At 43.0% G+C, this 22,892-nt stretch overlaps 1 protein-coding gene across 1 annotated transcript; it reads left to right on the forward strand.

The window, feature by feature from the left end:
• The first annotated feature begins 136 nt into the window (after positions 1–136).
• bace2 (beta-secretase 2) lies at positions 137–21,934 on the forward strand. The gene is given in 10 exon segments (XM_012874815.3): positions 137–744; positions 5,922–6,010; positions 7,502–7,718; positions 12,694–12,825; positions 13,277–13,411; positions 15,514–15,615; positions 15,999–16,148; positions 16,246–16,296; positions 16,298–16,415; positions 20,217–21,934. Coding segments are annotated over 10 exon segments (1,527 nt in total). The 5' UTR covers positions 137–450; the 3' UTR covers positions 20,456–21,934.
• The last annotated feature ends 958 nt before the right edge of the window (positions 21,935–22,892 follow it).

Here is a 22,892-nt window from a genome sequence, read left to right on the forward strand (position 1 = left end):
GGTATTTTTAATGACTAATAATATTGTAAAAATAACAAGCTTTACTACGCAGCGACGCGCCACTCTTGCGAGATCAAATCTATGCTGTTCTTTTACTTTGAAGGGAAGAACCGGAAGTACGTGTTGCGTAGCGTCAGCCTTGACGCAGACGGAGGTGTGGATGGAGGCGACGCATCTTGGGAGAGAAACTGACCTCTGCGCGAAGTTGAGCTCTGCCGTTTTAATGCCGGGGCCGGACGCCGTTGCCTTGAGAGCATGTTCGGGCTGCCTGAGGCGAAGGGAAGGCTGCGTTTCCGTGATGGCGACAACAGCACAGCCGCTGCTCCCATGACATGACGACGGCCGAGGCGAAAGTTTGAGCAACAACTTGGTCGCGTGTCTGAAACTCTTCAGTTACTAACGTTACAAGAAGAAAAAAAGAGAGAAAGAAAATTAACAACTGCCGCAGCCATGGCAAACTTGGCCTCGCTTTCGATTTGGACATTTGTTTTTAGCTTCTGCTTCGGAGCGACGGAATGTCACTTTTCAATCCCGCTGAAAATATTCCCGGGGAAGTTTAACGTCTCGGCCGGGGCGAACCGGTCCTCCGTGCGGGTCCTGGCGCTGCGCTCGGACGGGGACGGCCTGTCTCTGGCCTCGGACCCCAGCGGCACTGTCAACTTTCTGGACATGGTGAACAACCTGGAAGGGGACTCTGGGAGAGGCTACTACATAGAGATGTCCATCGGCACTCCGGGCCAAAAGGTACCGCCTGGGTCAGCGCTTCGTCTCGGTCTCTGCCGCAGATGTTTCTGTTTGATTTGTATCAGTTGTTGTTGTTGCGTTTGCTCATTTTCTGCCCTGTTAACGCGCTTTATTGAACGGATCAGAATTATAATGAGATCAGGGGGGAGTGGGGGGTCTGTAAGGTGGAAGCTCTCCTCTCACATGGGCTCACATGATGCTGCCTGTGAGGACCGATGTTTCTCCCCAGGCAGCTGACTGGGATTATGAGGCTCCCGTGGAGCAAAGATCAACCCCAGATTTACAAAGCAAAAAGCTTAATTTTAAAGTTTGATGTTCGTTATTACCGTGGAGCATTCAGCAAACGACCTTTAATCAATATTATGTCTTTTTTTTTGGTTATTAGAACAACTGTGTTTTTAACAGGCCCTTTATCAGGCCAGCTGTTTTTCTACTGTGGGAAACAGTCTCTCCATTGCAAACTGCGACAGAGGATATTCTGCCTGAAAACGAAAACACAGCTGACTCGCATTCTTTTCCCAAGTGAGTCATTAGAGTTAAATCCTGAAAAGGAATTATAAATATTTCAGATTCGGTTTCTTTTCTGGATTATGGACCTTGCTCAGGCTGATTAACCGGGTCCTCTAATAGAAAAGGAATTGACCTTTGGTCTATTGGCGCTTGAAAACTTTACTTGGCATATAGTATTTGGTGGATTTACGAAAAGACAAATCAGTCAAATTAAATCTTCAGCAGCAAACTCCTGCCTTGTTGCTTACTGCGGTGAGAAGTTTGTGGTAGATTTACTTCCTATTATCAATCAAAATTCTTTAAACTGCAACCCAAGGAGGCAGTGGCCAGTAGGGGATTGACAGTCACACCTACTGGTAGACACGGGTGAAACAGATTAAAAACTTTAGCACAATAACTTTATTTTTTAAATTATTATTGGCTAAGTGTTCTGGGAAAAAAATAAATGAATAAATAATTCATCCCTGGATTTTAGCTTTCTTTCTATCGCTACCTATGGGTGGAGTCCCGACAAAAACAAAAACAAATGCTCCTTTATAATAAAACTTTATTCTCTCAAAAATAGGTACACCACAGTTTTATTAGGTAATATTTTTAATGGCCAACGCAGCTTTTAGTAAGGATCTCATCAAACCAGTGGTGGAGCAATAGTACATACAGCCAGGGTAGTGATCCAAAACAAACATTTATATGGGGGGCGGGGGGCGTTAGCAACATTATTTACAGTTTATTATTATCACAGCATTGCTAATGCTAATCGTGATCGCTTTCCCCCTCAGAGACGACAAACCCTCATATCCCTCTCCTTTGAGTTGCTAGGAAACTTAGCCAGGGGCGACCTGTCGTCGTTTTATTCTCCTTGTAACGTAAAGTGCCTAACGAGATCATATTAATGATTTAAGAGGGGCTAAATGTGCACGAGTGGGGAATTAAGAATACATGAGGCCTCAGGGGGGAGGTGGCAGCGACGAGCCATTGTGTTGTGAGCGGAGACGCGTCTGAAGCGCAGCTTAAAGCAAAGGTGAGTTGTCTCATTAGGAAAGTTGACCTGTTGCCCCCCCCCGGGGGTCTCTCAGGTTAAACACATCAGAGCTTTTCAGACTCCTGGGTGCTGCCGCTTAGTCTCTCCCACTCCTAGAGGCTTATCAGTTCTCCCTGCTGGGGAAAAATACGGTGAACATCCTAGTTTTGAAACAGATTTTTGAACACGGTGTGGGGTTCTAATCTATGGAAAGCAGCGGGGGGATTCTTAGAGGGCTTCTTCACGTGCGCGAAAACGCAAGACGTGTAGTTTTTGATGAAGCGTTAGCAGACGGATGAAAGAACAGATTTACTGTACTGTCACAGGAATCTTTTCTACGCAGTCTCCAGCCGTTCCTCAGAGTTTCACGTTCCTCTCAGAAGGCAAAGGGGCTGCGATGGAACTGGATTAAAAATATTTAAAGCGCGTCGTTGTGTGCCGACCCGGGTTTCTATGATAACCCTGACTTAAAAACAATTTGTCCACAGGATGTGAGGCAAAAGGTGTCGTGTTCTTTAGAGTCGCCGATTGTTTCTACTTTGCTGGAAGAAGAAAAAAAGAACTGACAAATTATCTTCAATGTTTGGTTTAAAAAAATAGAAGCAGCAGACCAGATTAGGGCCCTATGGAATCAGTTTTATTTTATTTTTACTAATATTTTTTCAAATTAAATTTTTCTGTATTCCAACCTTGTACCTCCTGTTAGTGTGGAGAGACTCAGTTTTTCTAAGGAAAAGAAATGCGTGGCAACATTTCCATGGATCATTACTGAAAGCTGTTTTTTATTAATAAAATAAGGGAAGCCGCCCTGAAACGTCTCCAGATGTATTCAGAGACGTTTCTGTATTTTTTTATGCACAGCCGTTTTAAGCCATTAACTCAGCCAGTGCAGCGCTTCCACCTGTGTGGGATCAGTCAGCGGGACGCTAGTAGCTACTGCTACGTGTTTTCTGACCGGGGGGGGGGGGTGGTGGGGGGGGCTGTTTCAGGTGTCTGTCTGTGTCTGCAGGCTGTAAAGGAAGACGTCTGGCTGTGTTACGTGTCTTTGTCAGTAACTCCGTTCAAAGTCAGTATGTACGTCACTGGAATAGGTCTTGAAAAAGAGAGTAGAGAAAATATTTGTTTTTCCAGACCTTGTTCCTAATTTCTCTAAACTGAGTCCTTCTCTCTGTTTTCATCCTTGTGTCCTACTTCTCTTCCTTCCTTCTAGCTTGTTTTTCCTTCCTTCCTTCCTTTCTTCCTCCCTCCCTTCCAGCCTCCCTCCCTTCCTACCTTCCTTCCTTCGTCCATCTTTTCTTCCATCCTCCCTTCCTCCATCCCTTCCTTCCATCAACCCTCTCTCCCTCCCTTCCTTTTTTCCTCCTTTCCCTCCTTCCTTCCTTCCTCCCTTCTATCCTACCTCCCTACCATCCTCCCTTCCTTCCTTCCATCCGTGCCCCCTTCCTACCTTCCTTCCATCCCCCTTCCTTCCTTCGTCCAACTTTCCTTCCCTCCTTTCTTCTTTCCTCCCTTCCTTCCATCCTTCCTTCCTATCTTTCTTCCTTCCCTCCTACCTTCCTTCCTACCTTCCTTCCCCCTTTCTTTCATCCATCCTGCCTTCCATCCTCCCTCCGTTCCATCCTTTCCATCCTCCCTCCCTTCCATCCTTCCACCCTCCCTCCCTTCCATCCTTTCATCCTCCCTGCCTTCCTTCCTTCCATCCTCCCTCCCTTCCTTCCTTCCATCCTCCCTCCCTTCCATCCTTCCATCCTCCCTCCCTTCCTTCCTTCCATCCTCCCTCCCTTCCTTCCTTCCATCCTCCCTCCCTTCCTTCCTTCCACCCTCCCTCCCTTCCATCCTTCCATCCTCCCTCCATTCCTACCTTCCTCCCTTCCTCCATCCCTTCCTTCCATCAACCCTCTCTCCCTCCCTTCCTTTCATCATTCCTTACTTTTTTCCCTCCTTTCCCTCCTACCTTCCTTCCTACCTTCCTTCCCCCTTTCTTTCATCCATCCTGCCTTCCATCCTCTCTTCCATCCTCCCTCCCTTCCTTCCTTCCATCCTCCCTCCCTTCCATCCTTCCATCCTCTCTCCATCCCTTCCTTCCTCCCTTCCTTCCTTCCTTCCGTCCTTCCTTCCTTCCTTCCTTCCTTCCTTCCTCCCATCTATCCTTCCTTCCTTCCATCCATCCTCCCTGCCTTCCTCCCTCCCTCCCTCTTTCTGGTAAAGGCTGCTTGTATTTCATCGTTGCGTGTTGAAACGAGCAGAGGGTTGAAGCGTTTCCACCACCTTCTGATATTCCTGCTCTCATAAACCGGCCATTAGACTTTCCCTCTCTGGGCATAATTACAGCGAGTCCATTACATCAGTTATTCACGCCAGCACAGCTCAATCCACTTTGGATTAAATTGGTTATTTGTTGGCAGAATGTCCTGTAATTCAACATGATCGGGTCACACTCTCAGCATTATACTAACTAAATCATGATGTGATTACAGGGCCGTGGTGTTAAACGAGGCGCTATTCAAATCAGCCTCTAATTGCTGCATCTGTTAACATGTGGCACAGCCGGGCTGAGAGAGGCAGCGGAGAGCCTCGCATCTGCTAATTGGTACAAACAGGTAGCAGATGCACGATGCCACCACGGAGCCGCTGCCAATTAGGCAGCGAGCGCTCCACTGCCGAGATGAGAGGGAGGGAGGGAGGGAGGGAGAGATTTGCCTCAGGCTCAGGGAGCTAAACTACAGAAGGATCTGAGACACGTAGAAATGCCCTCACTGTCCATCCTCACAAGTTTCAAGGATTTTCCAGTCAGGCCTGTTGAGGCAGTGGATGTCTGCCACGGGCACGGAGGCCGATGACACCGGAGCCGACCCGCCGCGGAGCAACTCAGCTGATCCTCAGCAGAACAAGTCAATAAACCCCCACTGATTATGTCATCCTTTCATAATGTTTGTGTCACCGTCGCTTAACAGTAAGGAAGTATTCACCAAACCGGTTCAGGAGCAAAGCACGAGGAAGTTATTTTCAGCACGACTCTCTGCGCTCTAACGTTTCCGGCTGCTTCCTGCCGGTCCGCTCTGTCTGTGGCAGGAGGAGACAGACCTGAGGCTGGGCGAAGGATTGAAGCCTTCGCCGCCTGTGTGGATCCATGGAGGCGCGTCAGACGCCACGGTGAGCGCCGAGGTGGCCGCCGCCTCAGCCGAGGAGGTGACAGACGTCTGCTGGCTAATTAGCTCGTATTCGCCGACTCCATGCCTGGAAGACAGAGCTCTGCCCGCCGCCGTCCCCCCGCCGCACGGCACGCGTACCCCAACGGCTGGCTGGGTCACACGGTCATGTCAGACGCTCCAGGCTGTCATGTTCATCTCTCACATCGCACATTAGAGAGTAATTATGTCGCAGTGTGTGCGCAGTGCTTTTTTTTTTCCTTTCTCTGCTTTACAGCAGTCGGTGTCACTGTAGAGTCTGTGGGAACAAGCTCATCCCAGCCAGCAAAAAAAAAAACAGTCAGACTCTCAGTAAACGCCTGAGACGCTTCGTTCTTTATCCGTTCTAAATAAAACATGAAGCGGTGGAAAGACTACCCGTCGTTTTGACAGCGTTGTTTCGTGAGTTATTTACGTAAGGACGGTTGTTAAAGCAAACTCTCTCTTGTGTGTTTCAGCTCAACATCCTGGTGGACACGGGCAGCAGTAACTTCGCTGTGGCCGCTGCTCCACACCCGCTCATCACGCGCTACTTCAACACCGACCTGTGAGTGGCGCCGACACACGCTCCTGAACAGTCGGCTCGGCTCCTGCATTTGGGAGGAAGGAAGTTGTTTAGTGTGTTGATTGCTGACACACGGTGATGTATTTCAGGCTTCTGCTTCTGTTCATTTTGATTAATGTGGCTTACAGATTATAAAAATCCAAAGTTCAGGTCCTCTGGGAAAAGTAAAACGGACATTTTGATGTCAGGGCCACGTTATGCCCTGTAGGACTGGACAGCCGTCGAACAGAGAGTCATTGAGGCCACAAAAGAGCCTAAGGTAAAGAAGCTGGCTGTTCAGAGTGTTGATGGAAAGTTGAGTGGAAGGAAAAAGTAACAGGAATAACAACAGCCTTGACAAGCGTGGACTACAGCTGGGGTCGCTGCTTCAACAGCCGCCACACACCAGACGTATGGAGGGCATGAAGATTGGCTTTGGCCACTACTCCACCAGAGACATGAGAGGAAAACAAGGATTGGACTTAGGCAACCAAAACCCAGCTTTGGCTTTTCATCTGACTGGAGAATCCAAGTGGCTTGAGGTCCAGCGTCAGTTTTCCACAGTCAGCCGTGGTTTGGGTGTTTTGCTGGTGTTGGCTCGCCACCAGGAAGGTTCTGAGCACTCCATGCTTCCTTCTGTTAACAAGCTTTGTGGAGATGCAGATGTCGTCTTCCTGCAGGCTCTGGCACCTGGCCACACTGCCAAAAAGTAGAGATAGCCGCTTCGGCGACCCAGACGTCGACGTGATTAGCCAACCAAAGCCCCTGGAATAAACCCCACGGACAAATCGCTGCGTATTGTGCACTGCAAAAAGAGAACTAAAAATAAGTTACATTTTCTTAAAATTAATGTATTTCTCCTTGATTTGAGCAGGTAAATAAGATTATCTGCCAATGGAATGAGTAATTCTACCCCTAAAATAAGATAATTAGACATACTGCACTTGAAATAAGATGATGGAGATGAATTGTTCCTATTTTAAGTGTAAAAAATCTTATTCCATTGGCAAATAATCTTATTTACCTGCTCAAATCAAAGAAAAATACTCTCATTTCAAGAAAAAGTTCCTTATTTTTAGTTCTATTTTTGCAGTGTGAAGAGGAAGATGAGACACCAGAGCCACAGGCTGGTGGCCTCCATGAGATGCTGTGTTGAGTCAGCAACGTATGCTAAAGGAGGTCAGATCAAGTCCTGGCTTTACAGACTGTGGAGTACATGGACATACGTTTAAAAATCCCTTTTTTTTTTATTGGTCGTATCTTAGAATTACTTTTTCTGAGACCCTGAACTTTGGGACCTACGTAAAGTAGCTGTAAGACAATCATCAAAATGAACAGAAAGAAACTGTGTGCCGTCAACCTACAGATTGAGCTTAAGTTTCTATATTAAATGATATTCTAGTCTATTTGATGCAACTGTATTCTTTGCTCTTCATCTTCCTCACTTAACACTTCTCTTTTCCTCTGTCCTAATGCTTCTCCTCCTCCCTCCAGCTCCAGTACCTACGAGTCCACGGGCCGCTCGGTGGCCGTCAGGTACACACAGGGCAGTTGGGAAGGCGAGCTGGGAACCGACCTGGTCACCATCCCCAAGGGCCCGAACGGATCCATCGCCATCAACATCGCCGGCATCCTGTCGTCTGACGGCTTCTTCCTGCCCGAGATCAAGTGGCAAGGCATCCTGGGGCTGGCCTATCCAGCGCTGGCACGGGTGAGATGCAGGCGTTAAAAAAAAATAACAGGGATTTAAACAGCAGTCAGGTCACAACAAGCTTAATTATGAGTCAGTTTTGAATCATATATTAAATAGTCTGAGTCCATTCAGTCGGGTTGTGCAGGTATTCTGGAAATAAACAAGGTTTTATGCAAAATAGGATGGTAGTCAATGTTGGAGCTGCTTTTTTTTTTTTTTACGCTGCAACATGAGTTAAATAGGTTAGAAAAGCTGATCTAATGTCCTGAACAACGCATGAAATGATGTTCAACAAACAAACGGGCGTCATGACAAGAAAAGGCAGAGGAACTCCTTAGTATGAACTTCTTCTGCCTAGCAGTGCTGCACGATTTGCCGATATCTCCATGTCTCTCACAGTTCCACATAACTTTCCGTCTGAGATCTAATCTAAATGTTGTCGTTGACGTTTCACATGACAGCAGGGAGGTCACAATTCATCCCTTCATTCGCAGCAGCGTGACGCTCATCTTTCTTCTCTCTGAGTTACTTTTGTTTTCAGATTCGTATTCATCTCGTTCCCTCTGTCCGTACGGCTTGGATTCAGATACGTCGCTCTTCTTTTTGATGAGGCTTTAATGACAGCTGTGAGAAAGTGTTACAGATTTCTGCCCCACCTAAATGTTTCAGAACAACGGTATGGTTTAACTTGTTAGAGGAAGAACAGAAACTATCCAAGCCTACCTGCCTCTCTGTGATAACTGGTTGTTCCACGTTTGGCCGCAGCAGCTGCCATCAGGTGTTTGGCAACTGGTAAATCAGTCTTTTATATCCCTGTGGAGGAATTCTGGCCTACTCTGCTTTGTCCGTTTCCACCTTCCCACAATCCTTAGGGTCGTGACGGCTCTAAGGATCAATTTATGGGATATTGCGGCCATGCGTTGCAGGAATATCAGGGAGAATCGGGGATATTCAACATGTTGGATTGTCTTGGCCCGATATCTTGGCATGCGTGGTTTTCACCGAGGACAAACGAGCACGCCGCCTGCTGTCTGTGACGTGTAGCCAATCAGAAAGCGAGGTGATTGGAAAAAACAAAACACAGCAGCTCACCTTCGTAGCGTAGAGCCTTTATTCCTGTGGTCTCCACTGCTTTAAACAACGGCTTTTTCTTTTTGTAAGTTTTTTTCTCTGTTAAACTTAGCCCACAAACTATCACCACGGTTCCTCCTCGTCGGCCATGTTTGTTTACTTTGGACGCCCGACTCTCCCTGGGTCATATCTGTTAGGGTGTGGGGTGTTATGCTTGCCGTTTGGCCGGACGCAAAACTCCGTAGGGGCAAACTCTTATATCTACGATTTATTATCGTCATATGTGGGGTCTCAGGTTTTTAAAATCAGGCAATAATTTAAAAATCTTGCCGTGTGAATCCACATTAATCCCTTAAGCCCAACAACCCCCAGTTCTGGTGGGAGGAATTTACTTTTTTTTTTTTTCTTTCCTTGGTTTGTTATTGTAAATTTCCTTTGTCAAACATAGCAACATAGCAGGGCAATCATAAATGATCTAAATACAAGAATCAGGAATCTTTTATTGTCACCTTGTGTTACCATGAGGAAATATTTTCTGGGACATAATCCGGCTCTGTTTACACACGATAAACAACAAGCAATAAATAAACAATGGGAACAGGTAATAACACGGCACACAATGTGTACAGGGTTGTTTAAATTTTAAATTAAAGCATGCATTACAAATGCCGTTTGTAACGGCTGAACAAAACGCGATTAGATTCAAGCTTTTTTATTTTGAGCAAAAAAATTTTGAAAGAAGGTCCTTTGGGCGTCTGGTCTTGAGACCATACCAGATGAACACTTTCCAAAAAGTTGCTCTTATGTCTCATCAGTCCACAGAATATTTTTTTGTAGATCATCCAAATGTTTTTTAGCCCTTGAAATCTCCTCTGTATGCCATCTTTGTCCAGTCTCTCTCTTTTGCTGCTGAATCTTAACCCTGAAGTAGGGCTGGGCAATAAATCGCTTTTATTTCATTTCCAGCTCGTGATGATTTCATTTTTTAATTAAATTTAATGTTTTTGGCAATACACGCTTCTGGGCTTCCATCAAAGTGTGCACTATTTCGGTCCCAAAAGGGTAAATTTGTTTTGGTAATAGCATGCAGTGTTGAATATATGTTTAGAAAAATATATTGTCAAAATCCTCCAAAGAGGAAACCTTTTTACCTTGAGACGAGACACTTTTGTTTATTCATTTACTTATTTTTTAAGTTGGTGTGAAGTTACACAAGCAAAGTGAAGCCTTTTCTTAGATGTGCAAACATTTTGTTATATTTTCATTGTTTACTATGGCGGCGTCTGCCATCTTGTTTTATAAGCTTGTTTTAAAGCTCGTAATAAGTTGCACTTTGAATTCAGGTCAACTCCCAGATGAGATTATTGAAATAAAAGTACATTTTCTGAACACTGCAAAAAACGGAACTATAAATAAGTAAAATTTTCTTATAATGAGTGTATCTGTCCTTGATTTGAGCGGATAAATAAGATTATCTGCCAATGGAATAAGATTTTTGCACTTAAAATAGGAACAATTCATCTCCATCATCTTACTTCAAGTGCAGGATGTCTAATTATCTTATTTTAGGGGTCAAAATACTCATTCCATTGGCAGATAATCTTATTGACCTGCTCAAATCTAGGACAAAAACACACATTTTAAGAACATTTAACTTATTTTTAGGTCTGTTTTTGCAGTGAAAATAATTTCATCAACTTGTTTTTACGAAGCAAAATGGAAGAAAATTGATTAATCGGATTTGTTTAAAAACAATCTGATATTAGATTTTTAAGCCATATCACCGAGCCCTACCTTGACCTTAACTGATCCCTGCACTGTTTCAGATTTGTTCTGGGTTGTTCTCTGACCTCCAGTAGGGTTGTTAAGTAATTTTAATAAGTAATTTTGGTGGGCCAAAATCGGGTTAAAACTAAACCAACAAAACGAGGTAACTCACAGGTAAGTCATGATTTAACAAGGGGGGGGGGATTCCTTTTTCACGTAGGGCCAGGTTGGTTTGGATAGTTTCTTTTACTTTGAGAATTAAATTATCATTTGAAAACTGCGTTTTGGATTCACTCATTATCGTTTTCTTACAATAATGTTTCTTTGATGGTCTAAAACTTAAGTGAGACAGAAACAGCAAAAACAGAGGAAATGTTTGAAGAGGTACATATTTTGTTACAGCACTGTAAGTGTGAAATGTGACGAGTTCCAAACTGCTTCACCAGGTGTTGGCTTTCATCAACAGGGTCGTTTAGTCGGGACCAGGACAAGAGGTTCTTTCTTGCCAAGCTGACTAGTAACCTTTGGGATCAAATGCCAGCGACTAAAGAGCAGATATGCGCACACTGGTGACTTTGTGCTTTTGTTGTCGCTGAAAAGATCAGGTTGAGCTTACCTGAGGGCCGTTTGTCATCATTGCCAGAACACAGAACCAACAGAGAAACGTTGTTTTGGTCAAAGGGCAGAAAGGTGTTTTAGACCTACAGTTCATGCATGTACTGCACATCCATCGATTTATGACACTATTTTAGAGGATTTTTAAATTTAACATCATAACTTCAAGCGACACTGTATGTTTTTGGGATTGTATGAAGGACAAATACTAAGTAATGCGTAGCTGTGAAGTGTAAAAAGCATAATGCCGTCTTCACCTCCATCACACACATCTTCCATTTAGCACTGATGGGAAGATGGCTGCTGGAGGTTTCCTCTCCACTGTCGCCACATGCATGCTCGGTATGAGGGATTGCTGCAAAGTAGGGCGGGGCGGTATGGACCAAAAATAATATATTTATACTTTTAAGCTGAATGCCGATATATGATATTTATCTGGATATGTTTTTCTTTTCATGAAATAATTCTTAAAAGGTGTCTCTGAATCAAAAGTTTTCTTACAGACATTTGTAGATGAACATGAGAAACAGCAGAAAAATAACCTACTGGAATACATAAAGATACAATTCTAGCGTAACATTGACCAGCTTGATATAAACGATATAGTCTCATCTTATATCTCTTTTTAAAAAAAATTATCTATATTTTAAGAATCTCACTATATTGCCCTGCCCTGCTCAATGATAGAATGCAAGCGACTGTCCACTGTTGCTACATTTTCATCCAGGAGGAGGGAACGCTGCAAGTTAAAAGACTCAGTGCCATCTGCTGGGTTTGCTTAGAAAACGCTTTGACCAATCTGTCTGTATGATTTGACAGAATTGACTTTGTAAAGTGCCTTGAGATGTCATCTGTGGTGAATTGGCACTAATTGAATTGGTCCTTTGTATCCTTGATGATGTTTATTAACCAACATTTTCCCTGTGGGCCTCCGATGCCTCCCTATGTGACTCCTGAAGGAGGTTAGTTGCACTGGAGTTTACTTAATTGTGCCACATGTAAACTTTTACTTTTTCCCCCCATTCTCAGAGGTTAGATCTTACTGTTTTTTAACGTCTACACGACTTTCTTTTTACTGGAGGAGAAACTGGAGCTAGCAGACGGTGGTTCCGATTGTCTGGCTGCCCTGCCTGTGTCAGCCTGCCCCAGGGCAGCTGTGGCTGCAGTGTAGCTCACCACCGTAGGCATGTGAATGAATGAATGAATGAGTGAATGTAGCGTCCTTGGACTTGGCGAAGCGCTATACAACTGCAGGCCATTCACCATCGCTTATCTTCTCTAACACACCTCTGAGATCTTTATAATAAAGCTGCATTTATACTGAGATTCAATTAAACATTTAAATGCTTTCCTTCTTTCCATATCACGGTGGTGTCACATAAAATCCCTATAAAAACATTTGAGTTAGGGTTGTCGTGTGGAAAAGATGTGCACAAGCTTAAGAGAGATGTATAACCTTACAAGACGCCCTATAAGGTCATATTACAGCATTCAAATAAACAGATGGTTGTTGATTATGCATTTCCTGTCTTGCAACCAGCCCGACCCGTCCGTGGACCCGTTCTTCAACTCTGTGGTGAAGCAGCTGGGAATTCCCGACACGTTTTCTCTGCAAATGTGCGGGGCTGGACTATCAGCCAGCAGCACAGTCGACCCTCCTGCTGGCAGTTTTGTGAGTATCCAACATGGCCATACAGACGTCTGCCTAAATAATGCATCGTATGCCAATCATTTTCAAAATCTGATTTCTTTTTTTTTCTTTAATTGTTTAATATCAGCTTCGGGTTTGTAATCGTGTTATAGTTTGTGAACCACTGGCTTGCTGTTCAGCAGTTTCTACTCACATTTAAAAACATAATAGATGATGTCATCCGTGTCAGCATATTTTCCTCTTTGGACGCCCAATCTGGTTAGAGAGGAGCTAATTAAACTAAGATGGCTTCCTGCTGAGACCAGGTCTTTGTAGCACACAACTTTGGCACCTCGCCCACTGCCTCTCCATCATGTGACCCTCTGATGCTGACGGACGGGTTAGACAGCAGGAGGCCTCTGTGTGTTTAGGAGCTGTGCTGTGCCAGGACGCGAGCAGATGGATAAACCTTTGCTTTTTTTTTTTTCCGCAGATAATGGGTGGGGCTGAGCCAACTCTGTATCGGGGGTCGATTTGGTACACCCCTATCGTAGAGGCCTGGTATTACCAAGTGGAAGTTTTAAAGCTGGAAGTTGGAGACCAGAATCTGAATCTGGATTGTAGAGAGGTAACCATCGAACTCTGTACTGATACTGATGTATTGTCTTTGATTTTAGTACAGAATGCCACCCACATTTTTTTGGCACTTGTGGTAAAGATGTGTTAAAAGACAAATTAATAGAGCCATCTTTTGTTCTACCAGCATGATCTCACACCAGAAAATCCTTATTTTATTTTTAGTACGTTTATTCAATAGAGGGGGGGAAATGCATACTGAGAACCAATAATAAAAAATAAAGAAATCACTAATCTCTTCTCTATGGGCCATATTTTCTGGAAGGATGAATTTATTTTATATTGTCTGCCAACTTTGATCCCTTTTTGAAGAGTGAAGTCACAAACTTGGTGAATAAAGTTTATTCTGACTATCAAAGAGATTTCAATATGTACCAAACTAGTTCTATTAACTTTTTTTTAAATAATTAACCAGCCCTACTAACATGATTGGCAGAGAAACAGGCCCACATCATCACAGATCTCCCTCCATACCTAATAATGAGCATGAGGTGCTCGTTGCTCACACACGCCTTTTCTGCTCTGCCCATACATTTCCAATAGGATTGAGATCAGGGATTTGTGAAGACCACTTCCAAACATTGACTTTGTTGTCCTTGAGCCACTTTGCTGTACGTTTTGGGTCATTGTCCCACTTGGAAGACCCATTTGCCCCCAAGCTTCAACTTTCTCTGAGGCTGATGCCTTGAGATGTTGCTTCAGAATTTCCACATAATGTTCTTTTCTCATGATGCCATGTAGTTTGTGAAGTGCACCAGTCCCTCCTGCAGCAAAACAACCCCACAATATGATGCTGCCACCCCCACGTCACAGTCTGGACCGTGTTCTCAGGCTTGAAAGCGTCCCCCCTTCTACCTCCAAATGTGACGATGGTCATTATGGCCAGACAGTTCAGTTTTAGTTTAGTCAGACCACAGGGCATGCCTCCAAAAATGTATTTCCTTGTCCCTGTGTGAACTTGTAAACTGCAATCAGCATTTATGGGTTTCTTTTGGCGTAATGGCTTCTTCCTGTAGCGTTTCAGCTCATGTTGGTACAGAACTCGCTTCACTGTGGATAATGACAGTTTAACCACCTTCGACCAGCATCTGCACAAAATCTTTTGCTTTTGATCTTGGGTTGGTATGCATATTTCAGACCAAAGCATATTCTTCTCTGGGACACAAAACCCGTCTCCTTCCTGAGCGCTATGATGGCTGGACAGTCTTACGTGCAAGTGTTCCAACAGATGAACGAGGCACCTTCAAGCTCTGTGCAAGTCCACAATTCTCTTCCTGATATCTTGGCTGGTCTCTTTTGACTTTGCCTGTGTGTGTGACACAATGGGAGAGTGTTTTAGGCGTGCCTTTAAAACATCCACAGGTGTGTCTCACATCAACTCGGATGTTATCAATAAAACCTACCAGAAGCTTCCAAAGACATGAGATCATCATCATCAGGGCATTCCCAAATTGTTTAAAGGCTATTGATCTTAGTGTTTATAAACCTCTAAATATGAAGACAGTAATAGATTATTGTATAAAATAATGATTCTCTCATTATTTCGACTAGTAGCAAATAGAACAGACCTAAAATAGGAAAAGGTTATTTAGATTTCATGTCTTGACAGTGAGAAAAAAAAAAACTATGTATTTTTATATAGTGTATGTAAACCTCCGGATTCAAATGTAGACAGTGTCTAATCATTGTTATGGAGACTTGGGAGTATAAATGTAAACGAAATATATTAAGTTATTCGTTTGTCCACTGAATAAGGATCAAATTAATAGTTGGATCCTTTAAAAAATTGTGTACAAGGTTATGCTATGGCACTAAAAAAATTTACTTAAAACTTTGTTTTTTACACATCTTTACATCAACCATTGATGTCAGCACAGTAACTGTCCTTGAACAGCGGAGAAACTGTGTTTATATCTAAAAATACAAAAGATGTACTAGTTGGACAATGTTAAAAGCTATTTTTTATTCTCAATGAAACAATCAAGTAAATGTAGCCACCTTGTGTTTTATTCTGTTGTTTTTTTTTTCCAATGTGTTTCAGCGAAGCCTGTTGAGCCTAAAATAAAAAATCCCTGCTGTGTCTCTTTCTTTCAGTATAACGTGGATAAAGCCATAGTTGACAGCGGGACGACGCTGCTGAGACTTCCGATCAACGTCTTCAATGCGGTGGTGGAAGCCATCACACGCAGCTCTCGGGTACGCTGCCTTCTTCTGGCGGACCAGTGATGAAACATGTTGTCAGAGCAAAGGGATGCAGAGGAGAAATAGTGCACACTCCCTGTTTGGGGATGCAGCAGCTGTAAGGAGAAGGGTTCAGGGTTTTCCTGCTGGGAAAATGAGCATCTCACCTCCATGTATCTTTATGCTTTTTACCCACCTTTTAAAACTGCATTCAAGATAGATTTTAACAGTTCTCTGTAATATGCTGTGATTGTTGCAAAGCTGCCAAAGGAAAAGCAACATCAGTGCTCGCTTTGGTGCCGTAGTGACCGTCAGTTTTTGCTCTTTTATAGTTCACCCCACCTGTCTCTCTCTGTTTCACTTTGTTTTTGTTTTTTTTTTGTCTCTCTTTGATTTAGATCCAGGATTTTTCTTCAGGGTTCTGGGATGGCACCAAGCTTGCATGCTGGCCGAAGGGTGAAAACCCCTGGGATTTTTTCCCCAAGCTCTCAATCTACCTCAGAGCCACCAACACTAGCCAGTCCTTCCGCATTACCATCCTGCCTCAGGTAGCGATGCACAGACATCCCAGCTCCACCTTCCCCCCAGAGGTCCTTTATCAGCCCAAACAAGACTAATGGCTCATATTGTTTTTCCACATTGCAGCTTTACATCCAGCCAATCGCAGACCTGGACGGCGAGCTGGACTGCTTCCGATTTCGGCGTGTCCTCGTCGGCTAACGGCTTGGTGATCGGCGCCACCGTTATGGAAGGTTTCTATGTGGTGTTTGACCGCGCCCAGAAGAGACTGGGCTTCGCACTCAGCAGCTGTGCAGGTAAGCTCACACTGAATGCGGTGCGGTCACGACGCCACAAGGAACCCAGATAATTACAAATCAGTGTGTCCGCTCTCATCGGTTACGTGCGGTTGCCGGTCCAATTACTGAGGCGGTGCGGCGCTGCAAACAATTCGGCAAGAAGGAAGTTTGACCGCACGCCGCAGCGTTCTGCGGATAAAACTCCTGAATTTCACGAGCCAAACAGGAAACGTTGGGCGCTAGACAGGATGAAGTTCTGGTGAATTTCAGAATAAAATCACCGCACCAACTTAATTAGCTTAACTAGTGTAAACAAATGGGGACACAGAAACCCGAGCAAACCGAGAGGCTTTTGGAGGATGAAATGGGATATTGAAGCGCACGGATAACAAGTTTTACCCTAAAAAATAAATAATTTTTTTAATCATCTATGAGAGACAGCGACAGAAAGGACCGCATGAACTTCTGTTCTCGCCAGCGCCGTTTCTGCAGCCAGAGCCACAGCTGGCCGCTGTTTCCCAAGGTGCAATGTGAGTCAGCAAACCGCAACTGGATCTGGATCAGGACCGCAACCAACACCTTAGTCAGTGTGAGCCCCGGGTCATTCCTTTAAGACTTCCTCTCATTAAACATAGAATCAGACATTATAAGAAGCTAACTTCTGCTGAATTTGAGAACTGCAAGTCTAATTGTTAATTATGTACCAACAAACTAATTCAACTTCATAGTTTCTTCTCTGTTTCAACTCATGTAAAGTTTTTTGTTTTTTTTAAAGAAAGTTTCTATGCAGTTTTATAAGAAGTAGAACCTCTAGAAATGAATTGACAAAAGCAATGTAGCTCATGATGGTCCTTGGTGTTTAACAGAAAATTTCCTCACCAGATTCCCTTACAGTGGCCTTAATCTGTTACATATTTTGTCATGTTAGAAACACAAACTTGAATGTATTTTAGTGGTATTTTATGCCACAGACCAACATAAATTAGTCTAAAACTGTGAATTGGAAAGAAAAAATACTTTTCAGCATTTCCTACAAATGGATATCTAGAAACTGTTTCATGCATTTGTAGATACCCCCCCCCCTTTACTCTGTTACTTGTAAATAAAATCCAGTGCAGCCAATTGTTTTCAGATTTCACCTAATCAGTAAAAAGAGTCACCCTGTGTGTAATTTGGTCAGAGTATAAATCCAGCTGTTCTGTGAAGGCCTCAGAGGTTTGTTGGAGAACATCGGTGAACGAACAGCATCACAAAGACCCAGGACGGCCTTTATGGATGGTTGGCAACAAGAAAGCCATAAAAGGTCCATTTAAAAGATTGCGGCAATCTATGTGGTGGACAAAGCAAATATGTTCTGGTCATATGAGACCTACACTGAACTTCTTGGCATACATAGAAAATGCTGTGGGGTAGTAAACTAGCATTGCACGTCCCTCCGAACACATCAGCATCAAATACAACAGCAGACCACACCATTCTCATGTTTGTTTCAGAAAAATGTTTTAAACCTTAACTCAGAATGAACCCTGTTGTGTTGGTTCATCCCATTAAACCCCTCGTGAAATAATACATTGTTCAAGTTCAGAAAGTGGAAGGGATATGAATGTGTTTGAAAGGCACCGTATAACCTTGGATTAATTAATAACCAATCCCTAGCAAACTCTAAAGTTCAGGTTGACTGACCTGAAACGGCTCAGCCAAAGGTAAACCTTGTCCCGTGTGCAGAATCCGCCTTCGACATTTCTGGTATAAGTTATGCTCATGTGCTGCATCGGGTATTAAATAAGTTGAAGCCTTTGTTTTTTTGGTTTTTTTGCATGAGCTTCGGAAAGTGTTCCTGTTCCCATCCCAAAGTACAAAGATCACTTTTGTTTACACTAAGCAGACGGACTTGGAGCAGATGTCGGCCTAAGGCTGAGGATGCGAGCTTGTGACGTTTAGTTGCCGACTCCGCTCTCTCATCTGGCGCACGGACAAATGGGCCCATTGATGAGCTTCTGTGAAACCAGCAATTTCAGTTTTCAACACGAACCTGAGGATATTGCCCTGTGGCTGGCAGCCTTCCTAAGAAGCTGCGATAGGTCTTTTCTATTAGCTTTGTCTCCATTGAACTTTGTCACAAGAAAGTACTAAATTACATCAAGTAGTTTGAAAATGGCTTTTAACCTGTTTTAAAATGCCCCATTTGTGTCTGAACAACAGATTTCTGATGTTTAGTCATCAGCTGCTATAATGTATAATGAATATATAGTGTAAGAGACAGTGGAAGCCAACTTTATTAAGAGCACATCATGGTAAGACGAAGAGAGTCCAGCTACTAAACGTGGGTGATTGTGGAGCCTTGACTGTTACTGCTGTAGCGAGGACTGTGTGGATGTGGAGGGAAAGGCAGGACGGTGACGTCAAAAACGCAGGAAACACGACTGTGGGCGCTTTGAAAACTATCCAATGTGTATACGATTTATTGTCCGCATATGGAAGTGGCAGAACAGTTTGTTTGGTTTTTGGGGAGGGTGGGGTGAAAAGATCGTATTTGTAAATTCTTCCATGTTTACTTTGTCCCAGCAACTGGCTTTCCTTATGATGCTCTGACATAAAAAGCCAGATTTCTAGAGTCAGAACCAATAGTTATCCTGTTAACATATCCTCACACCTTAACTGTGGATCTCTGCAGCTCCTCCAGAGTTACCTCGGGCCTCTTGACTGATTAATGCTCTGCTGTCAGCCTGTCAGTTTAGATGGACCGTGTCTTGGTAGGTTCATAGTTTTGCAATACCGTATTTTCCAGACTATAAGTCGCAGTTTTTTTTTTTTCATAGTTTGGCCGAGGGTGCGACTTATACTCTGGAGCGACTTATGTGTGAAATTATTACACATTTTTACCGGTATATCATTACACCTGTTATTTTCACACCAAACCACAAGAGGGCGCTCTAGGCCTGTGTTGAATCAGACGTAAGCGACGTAGAAGCGGAAGTGCCGCATCTTCTACCCCCAGAGTTAAAGGAGTGATTTAAAAGTGACACAGAGGATGAAGATTTCACTGGATTTTAGTTATTTGGAGTGACACGGGCGCTTTGGTTAACTTCTTCGCATGTTATTTATGCTATAGTTATCTGAATAGCTTTTAATATGTTATGTTAACATACCAGGCACGTTCTCAGTTGTGTCATGTAGCGTAAGCTAACCGTACAATTATTCAGCCTGTTGTTGCCTCCGTTTTATTTTTATTTAAAATTGCCTTTCAAGATAACATGTCTGTTCTTGATGTTGTATATTATCAAATAAATTTCCCCCAAAAATGTGACTTATACTCCAGTGCTACTTATATATGTTTTTTCCTTCTTTATTATGCATTTTATTGCTGGTGTGACCTGTACTCCGGAGCGACTTATAGTCCGGAAAATACGGTACTCTGTTTTTGGAAGATGGGTTAAACGGTTCTCTGTGAGATGTGGTTTTCAGTTTGCCTAGCCCTGCTCTAAAGTTGTATCCCTGGCCTGTCTGTTGCGTTCTTTCGTCTTTGTTGAAATTCTCCACAAAAAAATAACAATCTGAGGCCTTTTAAGATCAGATTACAAACATGTTGACTATTAACCAATAAGGTGACTTTTGATGGCTTCTGGTTGCACTGGATTCTATTAATACACATATATGCAACAATTTTTCAGAGATTTATTCAAAAACCAAAAAAACCATGTACAATTTATTTCCATTAGCGATTATGGTCGGCTGAACAGAAAATCCAAACGAAGCACGCTGAAAATTGTGGTTGTTGCATAACCTCCTGCTCCTGGGCTGTCTGGTCTCCGTCTGCAGTGAGTGATGGAGCGCCTCTTTCGGAGATCGGCGGACCCTTCTCGGCGGCGGACGTGGCGGCGGACTGCTCCGGCGGCGTGCTGAAGGAGCCCGTCCTGTGGGTGATCTCCTACGCCCTGGTGGCGGTCTGTGCCCTGATCCTCATCGGCCTGCTGCTGCTGCTCCTCCTGCCCTGCAGGCGCGGCGACGGCGGGGAGATCACAGACGAGTCCTCGCTGGTGCGACACCGGATCAAGTGACTGCGGGGAAACGGACGGGCTAGCGCGGCCAAAGGGCTGGGGGACTGCGGACCGAGCCCGTCCACAGCTGCGGAGTAGGAGGTGGGGTCAGTCTGCACTGATCAGCCCCACTGAATATCGGACTGAATTTAGACTGCTCTCCTCAGCATGACCCCTGGAGGTAGACGGACAGTTCAGCTACCTCTTAAAGGGAACCCCCCCCCCAAAAAAAAAAAAAAACACCCCCTTGAAAACGTCCTTAACCAGCTGCTAAAGCTGAATGTATGCTGACGGTTTTCCTCAGTGGCTTATTTTTCTTACACCCACTTGTAATCATACAAGGTGAACAATGTCTAGATAAGATGATGATGATGCACTGACCATAGCTTTTATGAGCCATAATGCACTTGTGGTTATGGCTCGTTTTTTTTTTTTTTTTTTCCCCCTAATGGGAAGATGAATACACTAAGATGTTTGTTCTCACTTTCTACATCCCACTTGTGCCAAGGTATTTGACAAAATGTAGGAACCAACATATGACGCTCGACCAAACTTTAAAAAGAGCCACAAGGTAGCTTGTCTCTTTGCTGCACATCACCCCAGCTGTGAGTATTATTAGACAATCAAAGGTAAGGAGATGGGGAGCACTTTTAGACCTCCGGTGTATTATTATTATTATTGTTATTATTCAAGGGGCATGTCATTTTAAGTCTGTTGATTATAACAAATCTTTCTTTTTGCATTTTATAACACTTCTTTGATTTGATTGTTGGGACGTTATGCCCATGTGGGAAAGGAGGTTTGGGGAATTAAAGCTGCTCAAATAACTAATGGTAGTACTATTGATGCCTAAATACTGTAGTGCCTTTGATCCTTAGCCCTCTGCTCAGACAAATCAAATCAGCAGGTTGAGATTTACTCTCCTGAATTGCACTTTGTTTCCAAAGTCAATCAACAGTATGATGTAAAGTGACAGATCAATATCAGCTATGCATTTTTTTTTTGTATTGTGATTATTTTACTTTCTTTGTAATTATTTCCAACCTTGTAGCCTAATGTCCCAGGCTATTTCTGTACAGCACCTTTTGTTTTACAAAGCCATCACTACATGTGTGGGATTCGTGAAGTGCATAAGTTGGAGAAAGACTCATGCACTCTGGGTAAGACTATAAATAATAAATTGCAAATCTGACTTGATGGCTACTAACTAAAGTCTTTGCAGACTGTGACACAGGAGACAGCTTCTGTTGTAAAGACGGATATGAATGCTACACAAGATGTCTCTCTGCTAAAGCTGTGGAGAGGAAAACTGTGTGGAATAATGTAGATTTCATTTTATGTGAGATACCATGAACTAAACACCCATAGTGTGAACATGTAAATCTTTAATTTGAGGTACACACAACTATTTGACTGTTCATTTATTTAACCATTATTTAATTCATGTTTTCTGTGCCAAACATTGGAACTGTGCTGTAAATAAAAATTTGGGACAAATCACACATTTTAAATTAATAAATATTTTGGGAGCCAAAGGAAAAAAAAAATCTATTTGTATTTTTTTATTTTTTTGTAGTTTACCCTTTTATACCTCCATCCCACAATTGTCCACCTCACTTGTTTTAATAGCATGAAGATTCATGATATTTTACTTAAGTTATGTAAATGTTACACAAATTTCATAGCAATATTTTTATTAATTATCATGCTACACTATGCTAATGCTCTGTCTGCACTGTTGAAGAGATGCTTATTTCAGCATGAATGCATCCATGTTGATGCTGCCATTGTAGGGACATTAGACTTAGTTTCTTATTAAGCAAATAATTAGATGACCACTTGAGGGCATTTAAAGACTGAGTTGTCAAGGCAATCATTGGGTATAGAAAAAAAAGAATATATATATATATATATATATATATATATATATATATATATATATATATATATATATATATATATATATATATATATATATATATATACACATGTGATAGTGATGTCACAGCAAAGGCAATTTTATTTATTACGACGATGTAGCACATCGTTCCAAAATTCATAATATACAGATTAAGAGCGGATCAAAAGCAATAGAGACATATTTGAGAAGGTTGGATGTTAGACAAAACATGCCTTTTTTTTTTTTTCCATTGGTTTTTATTTTGTCATAAAAAATATTTAGCATTAAAACAAATTTTACAGCTAGGCAACCTGAGTAAACATAAAATTCAGTTTTTAAACAACGATTTAAAGGAAAAAGATCATCCAGACCAATCTTGCTCTTTGTCAGAAAAGTAATTGTCCCACCTTAACCTGGATGACTGAGAATCTTCACCAGCATGTCCCACCTTATGTTAAAGCTAGAGTCGACGGTTTTTCTGGAAGTTTCCTCATGTCCCTTTTGAACTGCGCATGTGCAAGACCGGATCTTCAAGGAACAAAACTGTAACCAATCCCT

This window comes from Fundulus heteroclitus, chromosome 18, assembly GCF_011125445.2.
Source record: "Fundulus heteroclitus isolate FHET01 chromosome 18, MU-UCD_Fhet_4.1, whole genome shotgun sequence".
In the NCBI taxonomy this organism is placed as follows: Eukaryota; Metazoa; Chordata; class Actinopteri; order Cyprinodontiformes; family Fundulidae; genus Fundulus; species Fundulus heteroclitus.